The 23,070-nt window shown below is 47.8% G+C and overlaps 2 protein-coding genes across 2 annotated transcripts in view; both read left to right on the top strand.

Annotated features, from left to right (window-relative positions):
- Window positions 1-15,880, top strand: part of LOC127000602 (kynurenine 3-monooxygenase-like) — a 29,646-nt gene extending 13,766 nt beyond the window's left edge. The window contains exons 4-11 of the mRNA XM_050864529.1: window positions 6,191-6,327; window positions 8,567-8,738; window positions 9,479-9,637; window positions 10,276-10,368; window positions 11,789-11,878; window positions 12,538-12,678; window positions 13,861-14,022; window positions 14,866-15,880. Coding sequence (XP_050720486.1) covers window positions 6,191-6,327; window positions 8,567-8,738; window positions 9,479-9,637; window positions 10,276-10,368; window positions 11,789-11,878; window positions 12,538-12,678; window positions 13,861-14,022; window positions 14,866-15,030 — 1,119 coding nt within the window. The 3' untranslated portion in view covers window positions 15,031-15,880. The remainder of the gene's footprint in view (window positions 1-6,190; window positions 6,328-8,566; window positions 8,739-9,478; window positions 9,638-10,275; window positions 10,369-11,788; window positions 11,879-12,537; window positions 12,679-13,860; window positions 14,023-14,865) is intronic.
- Window positions 15,881-16,158: 278 nt separating this feature from the next.
- On the top strand, window positions 16,159-19,504 carry LOC127000601 (toll-like receptor Tollo). The gene has a single exon (XM_050864528.1). The coding sequence runs from the start codon at window positions 17,379-17,381 to the stop codon at window positions 19,437-19,439; it is 2,061 nt and encodes a 686-aa protein (XP_050720485.1). The 5' UTR covers window positions 16,159-17,378; the 3' UTR covers window positions 19,440-19,504.
- The last annotated feature ends 3,566 nt before the right edge of the window (window positions 19,505-23,070 follow it).

Genomic DNA, 23,070 nt, shown 5'->3' on the forward strand with positions numbered 1-23,070 from the left:
AGGGTGGCTTTTAGGGCTTGAGCCCCAGATCTTTCATCAAAAGCCCCAGATATTTTTTTAAGGTTTTAAGGTGTTGATATATTTTTTTTACTTAATTCATTATACAGTAACTTGATTCTAGTCTACTTCTAGTCTAGTTCTATCATAAATCAATTTTGTCATTATACCAAAGTCCCTTTAGTCCCCAGAAGTCACTATCTATGGGGTTGTTTTTATTTTTTTCCCAGGGGAGCATACACCCGGACCCCTCCCCTTTCTCAGACAGGGTTTAAGTCCCCGATGTCTACAATGTCTGGCATCACCCCTGATTACAGCAGAGGATACTATCTGATGCTGCACCAGACAGGCTATATTAGTGACATCACTGTCATCGTAAATCTGTAATTTTGCATATTATATATATATATATATATATATATATATATATATATATATATATATATATATATATATATATATATATATATATATATAACTGCACAAGTGTTGGGCATGGCGTCGATGGGGAGAAGTATCGCGATGGCGAGCGGACACGACCGCAACACCACACACGAAAGAGCGACTGAGCTCTCGGCTCAGTGTACCCCAGCCTGACGCTAACGTCGGTCGCTAAATCAACAGTGCGTAGTTATGTTAGTTCGTAGTTAGTGTGTACGATTGTGAATTCCAGCCCAGAATACGTCATGCGCGGGAAGGGACGGTTTTATTCAAAAGAGTGTCCCGACATGTTACTCTTTGACATTGCCCGCGTCCTCCGGGCTGGGAGCCTGACAAGGCATCCACTCAGCACCCTCCTTGTGGCCGGGTGGGTGCGTTTGATTAACCACCTATGGGTGTCGTGGACGGGGCCTGGGGTGAAAACAAGGGACGAGGCAGACTCAGACCACTGAGACCAGGCCGGGCCTTCGTGGCTTAGGGACGCCCATTCACTGCTCCGAAGGGGGAACACGAGGAACAGAAGGTGACGTTTCAAAACCCGAACACGTGAGTGCAGTCTCCTGCCGTAGTATAATTTTATCTTTCCATCTTTGTCAAGATTTACTATGCTGTTGTCACCGTCATGTAATAATGGAAGTTGGTGAGCTATCGACCATCAGTTAGATGTTTAGTGACGTGATTAGCAGCGTTTTGGTGCTCAGAGACGCGGGTGTCTGAGTTACATGTTTGTGATCCTGAAGGTAACAACTAGGTATTGTTGACAGGCTTGGCCACATCCCATGGTGCGTCAACGAGACGGGTCGTTTCGTTGCTATGCCGTCCTGGGTGGTGGCAATGATGGAAACGTGTTGTGTACAATCCAAGGACGACGAGGACGAACCTCGCTGCACCCTATCGCACCCTACGACCCGGGAGCACCACGGCGGGGAAACTCTACGGGAAACTTGCTGATACTTCCACGGCACAAGCCAGCAACACGGGAATGCGTGACTGGCTAACGGCAAGAGAGTGACTAGCAACAGTGAGTGGCTGGCTAGCGGTGTGTCACAGAGCCCTGGTAAGAGACGCCGGGCAACTGGTGGCACATTCCACGATTCAGTGACGAGTAGGGAGAGTAGAGAATGTGTTTATGGAAACCCTGGCTGAGGAAGATGATGCAGTGCCCCGGTGTGGCGTCTAATCTCGTCCCTCCGTCATAGTCCATCCCATCCTGAAGACGTACACAGGGTGGGTGAATTTCGACACGGTACCGTGTCTTTTGTCGACTGCTTGTAGGGATCTGTCCTACCCAAGTTTATTTTTATTATTATAAAAGAAAATAATGACGTATGTGTGTATATAACTGAAATCAACACTCACTCTTCTTCTTCTTGTGACCTGTTCCGCTTTGCATCGCTTTTCAGGTCCTCCTTGGTACTTTTTTACACTCAGATGCTTCACTTAGTTACTCTCTGATAGTAAAGATTGGGTTCCGCGATGCGCAGTTCAGGATGGAATGTCTCACGACACTGGATGGCAGACGACGCCACACCGGCCGAGACTCGACGACTTGCCTTGATGGTGCGTGAATACATGTATGTCCCAGGCGCTGCACACTGACTCAAACCCAGCAAGTGTTGTGGACGCCAAAGTGTGAGAGTGTGCGGGAACGGTCAGACTGATTTCGTTGCATGCCTAATTAGGCGGTTACGAGCGATAGTGACTTGCAGATCGTGTTTGGGTAGCGTAATGACTGATATGTCGTCGCATGTGTGTGTACGTTAATAACGGAGACGCAGTATCTTAGATTTTCGGGGCGTTCGGTTCGTTGCCCCATGACATACTGTTATGGGTGTAAGAACTGTGTAGGGGTGCCCTCAGAAACAGCTGAGTACTGTCAGTTACATGAACAAGAAAACAGTTTTCAAGGACCTCGCAAACTCCTTGTTGCTTTCCTCAGAGAGGGATCCCATGCCACCTCGGTCACTAATCGACACGAGTGCAAACTTGTACACAGCCGAGAGATCAGTAAACCGTGCCATCTCGGGTGCTGACTAACAAACAAACGTGCCTCACTCATAGAGCAAAGATTGAAGCAACTCTAGATGACGTAAACAAGACAAGGGACGCCTCGCCAGACTCCCCAACCATACTCAGAGAGGAGATAGGGAAGAGGAGGAGGTGGGACGGGAGCCGCCGAGACCCACAATAAGAGATGTGGACGTGGGGTCAAGACCGTGTCGAAGAGCGGTACAATCTAGGAGTCAGGAAGGACTCGCTTTCACCCTCTGACAAATTAGAACAAGTCCAGACACAAATATTGTACATGAACTGGCTAAGGCGATGGATCACCTGAAGGAGTTCATGGCACAAAACCTGCCTCCACCTGGGAACGGTCAAGGTGAGAAGGGTGACAGCTTGTCATGTTTAGACTCCTGGGCACTGCTCGCGTCTACATCGTCCCGCGTGACCACGGCGTCTTACCATCGAGAGGAGTCGGAGCTGCCTGAGCCGCCAAACACACTTTCAAATGCGCCAGTGATAGAACAATCGAGTACATCCGCCGCTACACCAAGGGAGACGCCTCTCACTGATAAGTCATTGGCAAAGGGGATGCAGAAGATTATCGCCTCAATAGAGAAATCCAAGACAGCTTTACCAATGCTCACAGGCGACGCGAGAAAGGAATACCAGCGACCGTTCCATCGGTGCCTCCGTGACCCCAAATTAGATATGCCCACAGACGCGAGTACTGGACGGACGAAGGACTTGGTGAACGTGCGACAGGGGCCCGAAGAAGGGTGCAGTGAAGCACGCAGCCTGGTATATACTGAAAATCTTATTGATGAATCGTTAACAGATCTCATGACTGGACCATCCGTACCGGACAACGACGTGTGACAGGTCAGAGACTTTACAGACAAAATATGTGACATTATCCTCGACCTTGAGTATACTGGCCGCCATGCAGACGTAGAGAGTTATGGCTGCACGGCAATGATGGCCCGCCGCCTAACGGGAAACCTCCGACTGCGATACAAGAACAAGCTGCACAAGTATAAGAAGAAACGTAAATCAAAGTCGAGACCAGACCTGAAGTGGTTCAAAGATTTTATGGAAGACTATTTGGCGAGACTGTTAGGAGAGAACGACAGTGACGAATACAGCAACAAGTTGAAACAAGACACAGAGGGCAAGAAAACGGTTGATACGCATAAAGGAAAGGCCAGGGAGTTTGCAGTGGCCGACAGGAGACCAACACGTGAGGGCCAGTGCGCAAGTGCCAAGTCCGGCCGCCCGTGCTTCCTTTGTGAGGAGCAACATTCGCTTTTCGCTTGCTGGACATTCCGTGCGATGACCATTCCGGAGCGTTGGGAAGCAGCAAGGAAGGCTCCAGCCTGCTACATGTGTCTGGGCCGCGATCACACGGCAAGAAAGTGCGGCTCACGATACAAGAAGTGCGGTCTTGAGGGTTGTTCCCAACGGCATTCAAGGTGGCTCCATAATCGCGAGAACCAGAACAAGGAAACGAATATGTCCGTGTCTCTTTCCTGCCCAGATGCCCCCAACAAGCGCATGAGGATGGACGAGACTGATGACTGACAAGTGGCATGTAAGGTCGCCCTCCCCATAGTTGAAGTGGGAGCAGTCAGTCACCCCAGCATCCGAGGATCCCTGTGATCTTGAAAATTCTTGGTGCACACACTCCCGAACCCCGAAGTGCCGTCTCTTCCCGTAGCATAAATGTATCTTTGCCGCTTTGTGTGTATATATATATATATATATATATATATATATATATATATATATATATATATATATATATATATATATATATATACACTGTACTATCGTTACCGAGGATGTTCGTTAGATTTTAAGTGACGTGGTCAGCCGCCTGATGTAGTGGTCTGAGACGCGAGTGATTCTCATGTTTGTGATCCAGTAGGTGAATGTTGTTGTTGACAGGCCTGACCTCATTATAGCATGCGTCAGAGAGATTGGGGTCGTTTAATTGCCCTGCCGCGCTATTACTCCATTATTCATCACGCACCACCGTCACCACCATCACCACTAACACTACTATACTCGCCCTTCTTCTTCACTCCTTGTCACCACCATTACTCACCATTACTCACCGTTACTGACCACTACAACTACTGCTCCCCAACCATTTCTCACCATCACCACTGCATTAAGCACCTCATCACCACCACCACCACCACCTCCTCATCACGAGGGGTGGGCAGGTACCGGTACCAGTACCGGTACTAACGGTACCAGCTAAACGGTACGGTACCGGTACCAGATTGCTCGGTACCGGTACCAGATTGCTCGGTACCGGTACCAGATTGCTCGGTACCGGTACCAGATTGCTCGGAATTATTTATTGGATTTATTGATAATTCTTCATGTCCGATTTTTTTTTAGGTTGCTACTAAATATTGTTATTGTTATTAGACTATGATCGAGTACATCCATAATAACTATACATGCTATTTTTTTTTCGAAAAAATAAATATTCACCTCATTCAGAGAGAGAGAGAGAGAGAGAGAGAGAGAGAGAGAGAGAGAGAGAGAGAGATCACCACTCAGTGAGTGGATATCTCGGTGATATGGGTACTCGATCATAGTTTAATAACAATAACAATATTTATCGGTACCGGTACCTGGTACCGCGAAGCCTCATGTTCACTTGGGTGCCGGGAAGCGTCATGATCACTCGGCACTGCGCATTGCCGCTAGTACCGGTACCATCTGGATCTAAGTGACGCTCGGCGCTCGCCCGCCCGCCCGCCTCCATGTGGTATCACGCGGTATGGGCCCTGTGTGGAGACGCTGAGTCACTGCCTCGCTGACCGTCTCCCCAAGTTCCCACCATTTTGTCCTGCTTTCCGTTTCCATCACAGCTCCCGTTTCCATTATTTTATTATTTTATTTATTTATTGGAGTTACTGGATAATTCTTCATGTCCGATTCTTTTTCTTTTTTAGGTTGCTAATAAATATTGTTATTGTTATTAGACTATGATCGAGTACATCCATAATAACTATACATGCCATATTTTTTATCGAAAAAATAAATATTCACTTCATTCAGAGAGAGAGAGAGAGCGTTTTCTTTACAGGAAATTTATTTGGGAATTTCATCGGAAGTCAGATAAAAAAAAAATACTCCTTCGGGTACCGGTACCGGTACTAACGGTACCTGAGCTTTCGGTACCGGTACTACCGGTACTCAAATTAACGGTACTTGCCCATCCCTACTCATCACCAAAAGCATTCATCTACACCAGGGGTTCCCAACCTTTGTGTTCCCGTGTGCCCCTAAAAATTCAGGATAAAAAAAACGATGAAATTGTAATATTTTTATATTATTTTATAATGAAATCTGTATGTGTAGACTGATGATATAATTTAAATAATCTTTGCTTACTAAAACGAGGAAATAAAAAATAAAAAAAAAAATCGACTTTGTGCAATTTGACTGCAGATTACATGCAGATTACACCACGTAGCATGTATTGTACAGTAGTGGTTATTCTCTCAGACCCAATGTACCCCCTGAAAAGTGCAAATGTACCACTGGGGATACATGTATCCCAGGTTGGGAACCCCTGATCTACACCATCAACACCACCATTGCCTTAACCCTCTCACCACCACCACCCTCACCACCACCACCCTCACCACCACCATCATCACCACCACCATCATCACCACTCACCCTCACCACCACCATCATCACCACTCACCCTCACCACCACCGCCAGTGCATCTTCTCCGTGGGCCGCCGCTTCGTCAACGAGGTGCTGTTGACGCGCGCCGAGGAGTTTCCGAACGTCACCATCCACTTCAACCACAAGCTGGAGACGTGCGACCTTGAGAAGGGGGAGATGACCTTCCTGAAGTGAGTATGAAGGGGAGGAGGTTGGGGGCAGGTGGAGGGAGGGGTACGTAAAGAGAGGGAAATGATAGGGAAGGTCTGGGGTAAGGAAAGGGAGAGATAAACAAAACACACACAAACTAACGGAGAGGGGGAGGATGAGAAGGGAGGAAGGGGAAGAGGAGGAGGGATGGGTACGTAAGGAGAGGAGAATGATAGGAAGGGGAAGCTAGTGATAGGGAAATAACACATACAAACAAATAAACAACTTTAACTAGTCTATTTTCTGAGGGGATAAGGGACGGGAGGAAGTGGGAAGGAAGAAGGGGAAGGAAGAGGGATGGGTTCGTAAAGAGAAGGGGATGATGGGGAAGGAAAGAGGAAAGGGAGAGAGAGATGGCAACTACGGGAAATACACACACACACACACACACACACACACACACACACACACACACACACAACAACAACAACAACAACACAAACAAAAACAACAACCATTAATTCAACCACATATAATCCAAGCCCTCATTATACTTGTAAGTGCCGTTAATTCATGTATGCGTCCACAATAATGCGACTTAGTATCAAACAAAATGATCGCGTTCTTTGTTGATTCATGCTACAAGTTGTCACCAGTCATATAGTTGGATTCACTAAATACAACAACTTATAAAAAAAAAACCGAACAGGTAAGTACTCAGTAAAAGTATATATGTTTCTTCACTAATGGCACTTTGGTATAATTGCTGTTTTCGGGCAATACAAGGAGCGTAGTTATGGGCCGTCCTCATCTTGGTAAAGTATTTCACAGATGCAATATCGTCACCTTCGTAAGCAAACCGCCTAAGTCAGTATTTTCTACTTAACAGGAAATAGGAATAGAACTGACATTATCTCATTTGGCTTAATATTTAGGCAGAAATGAAAAGGACAATTCTAGAACACTCAAACCCTGAATGAGGAAGACAACTATACAAAAACAGGCGTCACGTGTAAAAAAAAATTGATGTAGACAAAAACCTGGAAATCGCTGAAAAATGACTGAGCCAATTATTTTATGAGGGTGACGATATATATTTGTGAGTAAAAGTTTCAATCATCCTAGTACATCTGATCATTTCCATTATATAATAGTGTGTGAAGAGACCCTTAGCCTTACCTAACTATAACCAAAACAGTCACTATATTTACGTATAAAATAAATTCCTGTGTACTTCCTTCCTCAGTAAAGACTATTAACCCGGTAGCAGCGACAGGCCAAATTTGTGCCATGATATAAACCCCCCAGAATAGATGATGTATAAACTGATCACAAATGTTTCAATATATATTTTGAAATGGTTTGTGTGAGTGATGATTTTTCCTCATTTTTTTGCTTAGAGGGAACATTAAGAAACATGATCCCCGCTGCTACCTGGTTAATCTCATAACAGCGAGCTCTTTCTTTGATGATTTACCTCTATAAGTTGTCACCCATCATGTGTTTGAAGATACTCTGAACTTAAAAACCGGAACAGTTACCAAATGTCCCTACTCATTAAAATCATATATGCTAAACTTACCTCCTCCACGTTATCCAGCACCACACACACTCTCCACCCCTCCACCACCACTCCCAAGGCCAAACTGAACCCAAGTCCCCCCTTCACCACCACGTCTCGAGGCTCGTTTGAAGTCTCGAAAAGATGAACGTGACACTTGAGATGAAACTACGAGATGGTGCGATAGTGTGTGTGTGTGTGTGTGTGTGTGTGTGTGTGGTGAAGTGAAAATAGAAGTAGTAATAGTTGAAAATGTACCCATAATTTGTTAAAAGGAGAGAGAGAGAGAGAGAGAGAGAGAGAGAGAGAGAGAGAGAGAGAGAGAGAGAGAGAAAACCAACTTAACAACCACCACCACTTAACAACCACCACCACTTAACCACCAACCCCATCACCCCATCACCACCCCTCCCACTCTACAAATCACCACTGAGGTTTCAATTCGTTTTCTCTCCAATCCATCCCTTCCCCAGTCTTCCCCAGCCTCCCCACACCTCTTCCCTTCCCTTACCTCTTCCCCATCCATACATACCCCCAGTTTTGTCCACAAGTTAATCCCCCTGAAGTTTCAATTCGTTTTCTCTTCAATCTATCCCTTCCCCAGTCTTCCCCGGCCTCCCCTCACCTCCCCTTCACACCTCTTACCTTCCCTTACCTCTTCCCCATCCATGCATCCCCCCAGTTATGCCCACAAGCTTATTTTCATCCCATCTCCACAGCACCGAGTCAGGGGAGAGAGTGACTCTTACGGCTGACCTCATGATAGGCTGTGACGGCGCCTACTCCAACGTGCGGAAACAGATGCTCAAACGACCCCACTTCAACTACAAGCAAGAGTACATCCCCCACGGCTACATGGAGCTCTGCATCCCCGCCACGGCCCAGGGGGAGGTAAGGGGAAGCTAGGGGAGGCTGGGGAGGGGTGAAAACAACTGGGGAAAGGGTAGATGGGATGGGAAATAGCTTGGGATGGAGATGAAGTGGAAAGCAGTTTGAGACATTACTGAAGAGGTATACAGATGGGGAAGAGGTGGGGAGGTTGGGGAAGGTTGGGGAAGGATGGATAATGACTGGGGAAGGAAGGGATGGGGTAGAAATCAGCTCGTGGACATAAATGGGGAGGTGCAAAGATGGGGAAGAGGTTGGGGAAGATCAGAAGTGTGAGGGGAGGTTGAGGAACACTGGGGAAGGATGGATAATGGCTGGGGAAGGAAGGGATGGGGTGGAAATCAGCTCGTGGACATAAATGGGGAAGTGCAAAGATGGGGAAGAGGTTAGGGAGATCAGAGGTGTGAGGGGAGGTAAGGGGAGGCTGGGGAAGACTGGGGAAGGAGTGGGATTGGGACTAAAACGGCTAGGAACATCACTGGGGATTTGCAGGATCGGAATGGGTAGCAAATATTAAAGTGTGAAGGGAAGGGAAAGAGTATTGGGGAAGATGGGGAAGAAGAGGATGGCTGTGCAAAACTAATAGAGATATACCTACCTTGTCACCTACGAGTACCTACCTACCATCTACTAACCAACCAACCTACCTACTGATCTACCTTCCAAAATCCCAACCAACCTTTCTATCTATCAAACAACCTCTCTCCCTCCCTACCTACCTACCTGTTCTCACCTGTCCGCAGTTCGCCATGCCTCCCAATTACCTGCACATCTGGCCTCGCGGGAACTACATGATGATCGCGCTCCCCAACCAGGACAAAAGCTGGACCGTCACTCTCTTCATGCCCTTTGAGATCTTCCACGGCCTCTCCACACCTGAGAAACTGGTTGACTTCTTCCAGGTGAGTGTGGGGCGTGAGGGGAAAAGGGGGGATGGGAGACAGAGATACAGACAGACAGACATACATACGTAGATAGATAGTGAGATAAAGGTTGTCAATTTAAATTAAAAGGACTGGGTCTGGAGGATAGGGGAGGTAAAAGAAGATAGATAGATAGATGGATAGATGGATAGTGAGGTAAGTCTTGTTAATTGAAAGGGGAAATGGGTTTGGGAGGAATATAAATAGTAAGAGAACAAATAGATGGATGAAATAGGTGGGGAAGAGAAGGTTAGGGAATGGGAGAGATAGATAAATAAATAGATAGACAGATAGAGATAGATAGATAGATAGATAGATAGAGATAAAAGTTGTAATTTAAATAAGGGAGATTGAGTTTAGGGTATATAAATGAAAGGAAAAGATACAGAGAGAGAGAGAGAGAGAGTTAAAGGTTGCTAATATATTTTCTAGTCATCTCATTCTTACTTTCTTACCGTCTAGTTTTTTGTGTGTGTATTTAAATTCACTCAAATCTAAAATAACACGATACACTATTTGCTATTTCACTATTTCACTCCATAAACACCACCATCCCTTTACCTTATCTTACCCACCACCACCACCACCACCACTACCACCATCATCACCACCTCCAGACTAACTACCCGGACGCCATTCCCCTCATCGGCAAGGATAAACTGATCAAGGACTTCTTCAGCAACAAGCCTCTGCCTATGATATCTGTCAAGGTGTGTACTATGTGAATGCTTGTGTTGTTGTTGTTGTTGTTGTTGTTGTTGTTGTTGTTGTTGTTGTTGTTATCTATCTATCTATCTGTCTATTTATTTATCCATCTCTCCCATTCCCTAACCTTCTCTTCCCCACCTATTCCATCTCTCTATTTCTATTTCTCCCAACTTTTATCTCTATTTATCTTATCTATCTATCTATCTCTATCTATCTATCTATCTGTCTATTTTTTTATCTATCTCTCCCATTCCCTAACCTTCTCTTCCCCACCTATTCCATCTCTCTATTTCTATTTCTCCCAACTTTTATCTCTATCTATTTATCTTATCTATCTATCTATCTGTCTATTTATTTATCTATCTCTCCCATTCCCTAACCTTCTCTTCCCCACCTATTCCATCTCTCTATTTCTATTTCTCCCAACTTTTATATCTATCTATTTATCTTATCTATCTATCTCTATCTATCTATCTATCTGTCTATTTATTTATCTATCTCTCCCATTCCCTAACCTTCTCTTCCCCACCTATTCCATCTCTCTATTTCTATTTCTCCCAACTTTTATCTCTATCTATTTATCTTATCTATCTATCTATCTCTATCTATCTATCTATCTGTCTTTATTTATCTATCTCTCCCATTCCCTAACCTTCTCTTCCCCACCTATTCCATCTCTCTATTTCTATTTCTCCCAACTTTTATCTCTATCTATTTATCTTATCTATCTATCTATCTCTATCTATCTATCTATTTGTCTATTTTTTTATCTATCTCTCCCATTCCCTAACCTTCTCATCCCCACCTATTCCATCTCTCTATTTCTATTTCTCCCAACTTTTATCTCTATCTATTTATCTTATCTATCTATCTATCTGTCTATTTATTTATCTATCTCTCCCATTCCCTAACCTTCCCTTCCCCATCTATTCCATCCATCTATTTCTTCTCTTACTATTTCTCTTCCTCCCAAACCCATTTCTCCTTTCAATTAACAAGACTTACCCCACTATCCATCCATCTATCTATCTATCTATCTATCTACATATCCTCTAGAGTAGTGGTTCCTAAACTTTTTACTACCCCGCCAACTCGATAAATGGGGTCTTCCTTTCACGTTCCCCTTTGTCTATGTAGATAAAATTTGCTCCCAGGTTTATCATAAGGGAAAATAATGACGATAATTAAAGGAAAAGATGAGAAGTTGATGTTGATATTGTGATGATGTTATTGTTGTTATTGGTGACGTTGTTGTTGCTATTATTGTGGTCACTTCTCCTCCTCCTCCTCCTCCTCCTCCTACTACTACTACTACTACTACTACTATTACTTTACTACTACTACTACTACTACTACTACTACCACCACCACCACCACTACTACTACCACAACTACTACCACATCTACCACTCCTCTTTCCAGTGCTCGCCGTACCACGTGGGGGAGCGGAGCCTCATCATGGGGGACGCAGCCCACGCCATGGTCCCCTTCTACGGCCAGGGGATGAACTGCGTACGTGGGGTGTGGGGGAGGGGAGGGGGGGAGAGGGAAGAGGGTTACATGGATGGGGGGTGAAGGGGAAGGGGGTATGTGTGTGTGTGTAGGGGTGTGTGCGTAGGGGAAGGTACGAGTGTGTGTGTGGGGGGGAAGGAAAGAGGGGGTACGTGTGAGTGGGGGGGAAGGAAAGGGGGGGCCACGTGTGTGTGGGGGGGGGGGGAAGGAAAGGGGGGGCTGCGTGTGTGTGGGGGGGGAGGAAGGAAAGGGGGGCTACGTGTGTGGGGGGGAGGGGGGGAGGGGAGGGTGTGTATGTGTGTATGGGGGGGGTAAATCTCCAATCCCCAAGTTCCAAGTTTGTCCCCAATCTTTGAATTCCCAATATCCCCAAATAATTACTTTCACCACTCCCCAATCCCTAGTAGTAACTCCCTAACTAATCCCTCCCCACCACTCCTTAATCCTTCAAGCTTCAATCCCCAGCAACTCTCTAATCCTCCAGCACTAATCCCTCCCCACCACTCCCCAATCCGTAGTAGTAACTCCCTAACTAATCCCTCCCCACCACTCCCCAATCCTTCAAGCTACAATCCCCAGCAACTCTCTAATCCTCCAGCACTAATCCCTCCCCACCACTCCCCACTCCCTATCACTAACCCTTCCCCATCAATCCCCAGGGCATGGAGGACTGCGTGGTGCTGAACGAAATCCTGGACCGCTGTGGGGATGAGCTGGGGAAGGCGTTGCCCCTCTACTCCAAGACCCGCAACCCCGACGCAGAGGCCATCGTGGACTTGGCCATGTACAACTATGTGGAGGTGGGGATTAGGGGAGGCTGGGGATTAAGGGGGGGATTAGAGATGGGAAGTTTGTTTAGGTGGATATTTGGAAAGAGGGTGTTTTGAAAGTGATTTTTAATTGGGGATTGGTGTGTGTGGAGGTGGGGATTGGGGGATGGGGAAGATGATTAGGGATTAGGGAAATGGGGTGGGGAGGGATCGAGGTGGAAAGCTGGTTAGAGAGGAAAGGAAATCTGATTATGTAGACTTTTTTGGGGGGATTAGTGTTGGAGAATGGGGAGGTGGGGAAGGAGAGTGAGGATTAGGGGGGATTTGTGGGGATTTTGGGTGGAAAGTTGGTTAAGGGGAAATACGAGAACGGCGGGGGAGGGATTGTGTAGTGAGTAGTGGTGGGGAATGTTGGGGAAAATGGGTTGGGGATTAGGGATTTGGGGATTTGGGGTAATTTGTTGGGTTATAGATGGAAGGGAAATACAGAAGGGGATTGCGCTTTTGTGTATGATTTTGACTCGGGATCAGAGGTGGGGAAGTTGGAGGGTGGGGATTAAGGGGTTGGGGATTAGTTGAGCAATTGTTATCCTTTTCTCGCTCCTTCCCCACCTTCCCCAAACACTAATCCACTTTTCACTCACCACACCCACCCACCCACCCTTCCCCAACTTCTCATCACCCCTCTCCAAGCCCCTCAACACCCCCCTCACAACTTACGCACCCCAAACACACCATCCTCACTTCCTCAACTTCCCTACACCCTTCCCCTATTTATCCTCCCCACCCCCTCACACCCACCCCTTCACATACCACCCCCACCCCCATCCCCTTCACACCCACACACTTTCCCCACCCCAAACACACCCTCCTCCCATTTCCCTAACCTCCCTAACACCCCTCTCCCAACCTCCCACATCCTTCCCTATTTATCCTCCCCACCCCTCACACCCACCCCTTCACTTACCACCCCCGCCCCCTTCCCCTGTCACACTCACACACTCTCCCCACCCCAAACACACCCTCCTCCCAGTTCCCTAACCTCCCTAACACCCCCTCCTCCCCACACCCTTCCCCTATCTATCCTCCCCACCCCCTCACACCCCCATCCCCCTTCACACTCACACACTCTCCCCACCCCAAACACACCCTCCTCCCATTTCCCTAACCTCCCCAACTCCCTCTTCCCCCCTAACACCCCCTCCTCCCCAGATGCGTGACCTGGTAAACTCCCCGCTGTTCCTGGCACGCAAGAAACTGGACGACTTTCTGAACATCGTGCTGGGTAGGCGCTGGCAGCCCCTCTACTCCATGGTGACCTTCTCTCGCACGCCCTACAGCGCCTGCATCGCCAATAAGGGATGGCAGGACAAGGTAGGCTGGGGGAGGCTGGGGAATGCGTGGGGAAGGGTGTGGGAAAGTGCTGTGTATGGAAGAGGACTCGTAAATACAATGCTCTGAGTACGATAATCTAGCGACGGTGGCGTGACTTCACTGCTCAGCCCATCACAGCGGTGACAGATTGTCGTACTCAGCTTTTTATATTCGCGTATTTCAGATCAAAAACCGTTGCACCCATAAAACCAACGATACCCATTTCTAGTTATTGCTAAAAATGCTAATTATAGAAGGTTTTTTTATGATCGTTATGCGTTAGAAATGGGAAAATCCAGTGTGGTGAGTACGATAACGTGGCATCACTGGTGAGACCTTGGCCAGGATAATCAAACTCTTCGAAACTTCAATCCATCTATTTAAAAAGTCTCTCGCCGAAGCTGTAGGGGTTTCCATGGGTGATTTCTTGAGACTAACGGTAGTTTGGGAAGGCCTCTGCGTCATGAACAGGAAAATCACTCATGACAACCCGACTCATCTCCTCTGCAGCCTTCAAGAACGTTCATCACAAGAACCCGAAACGTTTGATAATACCAGTCCTTGTATTCTCCGGACCTTGGGCTCTGTTCTCTAACATTTCGGGCCTGACACACGATCACACACACACACCTCATAACGCTTTCGTAGAGGTTATGGGTATTTCCTGGGGTAGTTTTATGGCCCTGGTGGTAGTTTGGTCCTTCTTCTGTACCATGAACGTGAAAAAACACTCATCATAACCCGATTCATCTCCTTATTGGTCTTTGGAAATAGTTGTGAAAGCCGAAAGCGTCCAAAACTACAGACTCTTGACCTCTCTCTCACTCCCCCTCTCTTCTACAGGTCATAGGACGCGTCAGCCGTGTGGTGGCCGTGGCCTGCATCGCGGCTATGGTCAGGCTGGCTCTGCAGGCCGCGAGTGAGCCTGCAACCCACCAGGCAGGCCGCGCAGCCCTCCTCTGGGTGACGGAGGCCGCTGGCAGGCTGACTGGGGCGTGGAGGAGTTGAAGGGAGTGGAAGGTGTGGGGGAGTAGGAGTGGGGTGAGGTAAGGGGGAAAGGGAAGGAAGAGAGGGAAAGAGGGAAGAACGATGAGGGGAAGGAAGGAAGGAAAGATGAATGGTTGGATTGAAGGAACGGAGGGAGGAAGGAAGAAAAAGGAAAGGAGGTGGAGGAGGGGAAGGGACGCACATCACACTTACACCCCATTCCTACATTATGCTCTCTCTCTCTCTCTCTCTCTCTCTCTCTCTCTCTCTCTCTCTCTCAAGGTAAACGTCCACATACAGGTTAAAATTAATTAGCACACTTTTACACATTGTCAGGTACATTATTATTATTATTATTATTATTATTATTATTATTATTATTATTATTATTATTATTATTATTATTATTATTATTATTATTATTATTATTATTATTATTATTATTATTATTATTATTATTATTATTATTATTATTATTATTATTATTATTATTATTATTATAATCTGAAGAAGTTACAACAGGAGAATGATACATACATACATACATACGTACATACATACATACATACATTTATACATACATGCAACAAGTACATGAAAGGAAAGGTGTGTGTGTGTGTGTGTGTGTGTGTGTGTGTGTGTGTGTGTGTGTGTGTGTGTGTGTGTGTGTGTGTGTGTTTCAAGCTGTATGTGTTGAGGAATGAGAGAAAGAGGAAAAGATATTATCATTGTCATTATTTTTATCACTGTTATTGTCATCACCAGGTATTGTTTTCATTAAGTGAAACAATTTTGACGTATTTAAAAAAAAGCTGATCTTTTTAAATGTTATTTTTTGTGTTGTTTTCTAAGTAAAGTTTTTACTAACTATCTTGCGTAAGTTTTTTTTACCCAAGGAAATCAAAGACCATAAGAGTTATTATATAGCGTCAAATAAATTGAAAAATAAATAAATAACAAAATCTTGCCCATCCCTCAAATCTGACTTTATCCAACTTGTACTCATTCCTGTGAGTCCCAACAATCTTATCCAGTGTAAGTATTTCATCAGCATCGCCTCTGATAAGCGCCATGATATAAAAACATTAAAACAATAATATGAAAATGTTAGTTTTCCTTTAAGCATAAATACTTCAGTTGATCTTCCAAACTTTTACAAAACAACCACAGAAAACGGAGGCAGGCACACATCAAGCTTTCGTTACGTAACCTTACACATCAGCAGGACATGGCAACAAGGATGTCGTGACTGACATGGGGAGGCGGTGGCTGAACGGATAGCGAGACGGCCCCGCGTTCAGGAGGACGTGAGTTCAATCCCCGACCGGTGCCACCAAGCTGGGATTTTTCAGCCGCCGCCGAGTGGCTTAAAACTACCCACATGCTGTCCAGAAGACCACCTATCAACCCGGACTCTAGATTCTAGGATCAAAGATGAGCTCCGGGAGGGCAGCATGAGCCAATGCAAGATGGCGCCACTATAAACACTCGCCTGCGCCAGAACGGGCTGGGCCGACCAACAGGACCCACCGGAAAGAAGCCTTGGACCGACCATCAGGATCCACCGGGAAGAAGCCTACCAACGCAATAGGTCGCAACGTAAAAAAAAAAAAAAAAAAAAAATGACGGGCAGTTGCTGTGTTCCGGCGAGGCAGGACGAGTACACGAGAACACGAGCACAAGGGAAGAGAGTCTCGGCAGGGCGCACACCACACGGCGGAAAAGACTACCGGGGCCTCGAGGCCAATGGTTACACCTATAAGTTTTGTATATAACTGAATTGACAAGTACACCAACCCGCTGGAAGAGGGTGTGGTGTTGATACAGAGAGGGAGACAAAGAAGGGGGGTGGGCAGGGAGTGATGAAGGCCCAGCAGGCTCTTCCCTCTGGAAGGGTCGGCGCGTCAAAGCTAAAAATACACACGGGAGGCCTCGGGCATTGCGTCGTGACAAGGCCGCCGCGCTGCGGGATCGTTGGGTGCCGGGAACACCCTCCCGTGACTGGGCGCGCAGTGGGGGGCGGACACACTGTGTTAGGCTGTCAGTCTGGCATCTAGGCACACGAGGCACTGTACAACGCCTTCAGTCCGTAAGACAGAACTCGCGTGGCGGCGCGCGCGCGGCGGCACCCTCACGCACGGCCACCGAGTATCCACGAACAGCCCAAATAATTACTGGGCCGGGCACAAGATTATATAACCTTCTTGGCTGCGCAGCAGCTTGGGTTAGTGTGTGGCGTGCAGCCCCTGCCGGCGGAAGGAAGATCTGTCACTCCTTTCTAGCGCCTCCGACACTGCTGACAACGAGGTGTTCTCACAATCCAGCTCACAACACTGAGCTGCACTCGTGCCGACAGCCTACCCGGTGCCATGCAGGCCGCTGTGGCGGTGGTCGGGCTGTGGAGCGTGGCAGCGGCGGCCATAGCACCGGGACGGTGTGCCTGGACGCGGCAGGAGGCGGAGGGCGCCGCTGTGACGCTGACCTGCAGCCTCGACGCCCTCGACAACCACACTGACAGAGACGCCTTCACGAGGGCCGCGGCGGACAACGTGACGGCGCTGCGGGTGCTGTGCTGCGACCAGCCGGACCTTGAATCGTCGCTGTCGCCGGGCGTGTTCCAGCGGCTGCTCGGCCTGCACAGCCTCGGCCTGGAGCAGTGCAGGCTGGCGGCGCTGCGGCCCGGCACCTTTCAGGGCCTGGAGGAGCTGCGGCGGCTGGCGGTGCTCGGTGCCGCGGCCCCGCAGCTGCTGCCGGACAGCCTGGCGGGGCTACCGCGCCTCGAGGAGCTGCACCTCGGCAACAACAGCTTCAGGAGCCTGCCGCGCCGCCTGCTGTGTCCGCTCCCCGCACTGCGCCGCCTCAGCCTCGCCATGAACCGCCTGCAGGACGTGTCAGTGGTGGGGGCGACCGGCGGCTGCGGATCGAGCCTCGCCACCCTCGACCTGTACGGGAACGAACTGGCGACGCTGCCGGAGGCGGGACTGGCAGGGCTAGCGGGGCTGGAGGCCTTGCAGCTGCAGCACAACAACCTGTCCAGCCTGGCGGGCGAGGCACTGCTAGGCCTGGCCGCCCTCAGCTGCCTCAACATGTCCCACAACAGGCTGGAGGAGCTGCCGCCGGGGCTGTTCAGTCCCACGCCGCGCCTCGCCGCCCTCGACACGTCCCACAACCGCCTCACACACCTGCCATTGCACCTGTTGCGCGGCCTGAAGGCGCTGCGGGTTCTGGAGCTGGGCCACAACCTGCTGCAGGCCGTCCCGTGCCGCACCTTCGCCGGCCTGCCCAACTTGGCCACGCTCTCCCTGGCGCACAACGACATCTCCTCCGTGGCTTCCGACGCCCTTGAGAACACCACGGGCCTGCACCACCTAGACCTCACCCACAACCTGCTGACGTCCGTGCCCAGGGCCGTGCGTCAGGCCGCGGCGCTGACCACGCTGACGCTGAGCCACAACCGCCTCAGCACCGTCACCCAGGACGACTTGGGCGGCCTGGCAGCCCTCAAACGCCTGAACCTGTCCCACAACAAGCTGGAGGGGCTATGCGAGGCGTGCCTGGCGGGCCTGTCCCACCTGGAGGACCTGGACTTGTCGCACAATAACATTGCCTTCTTCGACTACGCCTTCCTCCCCCGCCAGCTGCAGCGCCTCTCCCTCCGCGCCAACAGGCTGGGGGAGCTGGGAAACTACTTCACCCTGGGGGCCCAGCTACGGCTGCAGACGCTGGACGCGGCGCACAACCAGCTGGAGACTCTTGCCGGAGACTCCGTGCCGGACAACCTCGAGCGTCTGGACCTCAGCAACAACCGCATCAAGAGCGTGGCGCCCTGGACCTTCGCCAAGAAGCACAGCCTTACCAAAGTCGACCTGACGAATAACCTCCTTACCACGCTGATCCCCGCGGCTCTCACCCCTCGCCCTGGGCCTGCCTCGAGGTCCAGCGCCGCCCCCGAGGTGTTCATAGCTGGGAACCCCATCCTCTGCGACTGTGAGATGACGTGGCTGCACCTCGTGAAGGAGACGAGTGACGCACGCACGCACAAACACACACGCCAAAACACACCCCGACACCAACGCCGACAACCTTACATCATGGACCTAGACAAACTAACCTGCACAATGGCCATCCCACACCCCAACGACACAGCCTCGCCACAGCCACACGCCACAGCCTCGCCACAGCCTCACGCCACAGCCTCGCCACAGCCTCACGCCACAGCCTCGCCACAGCCTCACGCCACAGCCTCGCCACAGCCCTTCCTCGTCCCCTTCCCCAGCACGCAGCCCTCTCAGTTCCTCTGCCCCTACACCTCCCACTGCTTCCAGCTCTGCCATTGCTGTGACCTTCCCGCCTGCAACTGCAACGAGGTATGTCCCGACGGCTGCCTCTGCCTGCGCGACGAGACCTGGCGCACGGAGATTAGGTGTTGAGAGGACCAAGGGAGACGACCACATGGAACTGACCCAACCTCCCCCCCCACAACAAAAAAAAAAAAAAAAAAAATCACCCCCATTCCACCCATACACACACTGAATAAAAATCCGACACAAACTGAGCCTCTCCCTCTAAAGAAAAAAAACAAGAAAAACAAACAAACACTACACTACACTATAATACACCCGACCACATACACTGACACCCCCCAAAACACCGCCATACACCCATACACCCATTAAACACCCACCCGACCACATACACTGTCTGAACGCCCCCAAAACGCCTCCACTACACCCACCCATACACCCACTGCACCCTAACACACCCACCAACCCCACCACGTAAACCTTAACACACCCACCACACTAACACACACACACACCTTTTCGACTACACTCACACTACGTACAATACCCGTCCCCCCATAACTCAAAGATCAGAAACGAGAAGGTACTGGCTGGTGATCGCGAGTCCAACACGTGATCAGACCGTGGAGAATGACACACACACACACGCGCACACACACACACACAAGCTCAAACAACAGAGGAATATCTGAACCAAGCTAACATAAGGTGAGCGAAGTGGAAAATGGGTGGGAATAAGCTTCAAACTGTATGTATAGTGGCTAATTATATATGTATGATTTTATATATTTTTAGGAGTTGAATTTTGCACTCCCTTTCTCTTGTGTACAATGCTTATGATATTACCGTTTATGTACTCACTAAATAAATATTGTAGCTAGCTCTTATGTGTTCCTCCGTGGTGTAGTGGTTAGCATGCCGAACTAAGAATGTGCGTGGCTCCAACATCGGCCCGGGCAGTCGGCGAGTAACCCAGCCTGTGTTCAGCCTCCTGTAAACGGGTAGCTGCCTGGGGAAACCTGGGGAAGGTAAACCGTGGTAACCCTGATTTTGCACCTGCCCTAGAGATGTGCCCGTAGCTAGCGTCGTATTATAAGACATTTCGTAGCCCAAAAACACCTCTTTGACAAGGCTTTCGTAGGAGTTGTGGGCATTTCCAGGAGTAGTTTTATGACCCTGGTGGTAGTTTGATCCTTCTTCTGTACCCTGAACCCGAAGAAACACTCATTAGAATCGTCCTGACCCCCTCTTTGACCTTTAGAAATAGTTGATGTGAAGAGCGAAAGTAGTAGTAATAGTGTCGGTATCGGCAATATCGGCCATTATTAGTAGAATCAGTAAGGTAAAAGTGTGGCCGATATCCCAATACATTTTTGGCTTACTGTAACTTATTATGTGATTCAAGACCAATACAAGTAACTCGATACTTTAATGATCTCACATACGTAATAAGAAAGTATCAGTATCGGCAATGCATTTGTTAGTATCGGAGTATCGGTATCGGCTGAAACGTGAGTATCGGTATCGGCCAACATCGTGGTATCGGCACATGTATAGTTCACACCCACTACAGGCTTTGGGGCCAATGGGTCGGAGATGAGCAACTGCCACTTCCTGAGACATAAATAGTTAGCCATAAAATTTACTTTTTCTTCCGTCCAAGAGGAGAGTGACGCTTATGAAGGGGACACTCAGTTGTTGGCCTGTACATCTTGGTCACTCTGCCCAGCTAAGGTTTTTATTTCATATCTCTCCCTGGTTATCTGTCTGATGTAAGTGCACTGCATCCTAACTTAATAAGGTAAATATCCAGTCTTCTACCCTGCTAAGGGAGGCTTCGCCGGGCCCCCATCGACCCCCCATACATTTTAATGAACGAAAAACAGTACAATCGCATTTTTTTTTTTCGCCTATGGCGCCGGTAGGCTTTGATGGTAGGGTCTGATGGTCGACCCCAGCCCGTTTTGGCGCAGCCAATTCGAGTCGTTCTGGCCCTCGAAAAAAATTGCCAGATTATCTGGAAAGCATAATTTGGTACAGAAAAGTGGGTCTACTATAAACATATATTTTGTTTATCCCAATGTAATTCAAAACAAAGTTATGAATATTAAGAACTTTTTTCCTCAATAATCTTTGACTCACTAGCGGTATTATGGTAAATGAAATTATGAACCTTCGGTTGCACCGCTGTGGAATTTACGACCTGTTGTTTGTTGTTTTATGGTCTGCAAAAAACTTTTGTACAATCAGTTTTAGGCACTTGATACACTAAAGCAATTAATAAATCACGAACACAGACTTTACTTGATCTTTATGTATTTATAACTTGGAGGAAGTTTTATACGACTTGGCATTCTAAATCAAGACAAACCTTCTTCTTCTTCTTTTGACCTGTATCGCTTTTCATCGGCTCATCACCATCCTTCTTCTGGCACTAACTCCCCTCTCTGCCTCTCATAGTTGCTACATCTACAATTAGGTGTTCCACTGTTTCTTTCTCCCGTGTCCTAGACAGCGCTACAGCCCTTTGTGTTGGTAAGTCTTGGTGAGAGTGAGTTCGGCCCCTCAGCGGCTCCTTTCGGTACTGTGCGGGTTTCGGCCTTTTAAATATCTCTTTACCACGAGTTCTACTGGCTAGAATCTGTTCGGTACTTTCCAGATTAAACATAAGTCTTCGTGGAATCTATTAGAAAAATGGTTCAAGCTATACTTGCGGCAGGAGATTAGAAAAAAAAAGCGAGAATGGTGTAAGCTTAGGTACGAGTAATTAGCTTGTAATAACTGAATGGTAGAGTGTTTCTCACCACTTCCCATGAAAAATGTTAGCATAAACACTTGGGATCAATGTCTTGTAGACTATAGGCACAGTGCATCATGATTTATCACGTGAGAGATTTTAAAGTGTGCGAGTCCTCATCCCTTCAACAGTTGACTCAGTTTTAGTTAAAGTAGCTAGCGATCACTGGCAATTTTGGGGGGCCAGAACGCTTCTAATTGGGCCCTTCACTGAGCATTACCTGCCATCTGGTGGCTCTGGTGGAACTACCAAAATAAATATGCATGCGGCTTACGTCCAAATAATTTTTCTTACTAGTTTTATGCTATTATTTAGAAATTGCATATTTTTCTCATAGCTACGGTATAGAGACACTTGACTTACTAGTAGTATTTAAGAAGTGGGGAAATACAAGAAATAGGAAATTTAAATATATTTTTCCTACATAAACAATCGTCACATGCTCTATGTTGTTCCTTTCAAGTTCCATATAGTGAATGTAATATTATAAGATACTAAAGATGTATGTATTTTGATTTTAATGAGCCCTTTCACGCGTCACGACGCGATTACCGTAAAAACGGAATCGTTTACAAGAGCTTTTGACTCGAATCGCGTCAAAAACTGTTAAAAATTCGCCAAAAATAAAGTATCTTTCAGAATCGCGTCATATTTTTGCGTCAAAGATCCAAGCTCGACCTATAGAATAAAATAATTGTCAACTCTCTCGTGCCGTTGGCTTTGAAGTGATAGTTGCCCGTGGTTTAGGTGCCTCTCAGCACTGCAGCAGAGAGCGCAACTCGTCCCTTTAAATTGTTTTTTATTCTCAGAGTCGGTAAACTTCGCTATCTATTTGCATTTCTTGATATTTTTCTTTCATAAGGCAGAATAATCTCCTCCAAAACCAACGATATATAATAATGCCAGGAAAAAAGAATACTCCTAAATGAAATCGATAACATGATAAAAAATTTCGCCGCA

This window comes from Eriocheir sinensis, chromosome 19 (assembly GCF_024679095.1).
Source record: "Eriocheir sinensis breed Jianghai 21 chromosome 19, ASM2467909v1, whole genome shotgun sequence".
NCBI classification, from domain to species: domain Eukaryota; kingdom Metazoa; phylum Arthropoda; class Malacostraca; order Decapoda; family Varunidae; genus Eriocheir; species Eriocheir sinensis.

Bases quoted from the DNA above. Each gene is read 5' to 3' on its own strand.
- LOC127000601 (XM_050864528.1), top strand. From the start codon at position 17,379: ATGCAGGCCGCTGTGGCGGTGGTCGGGCTGTGGAGCGTGGCAGCGGCG.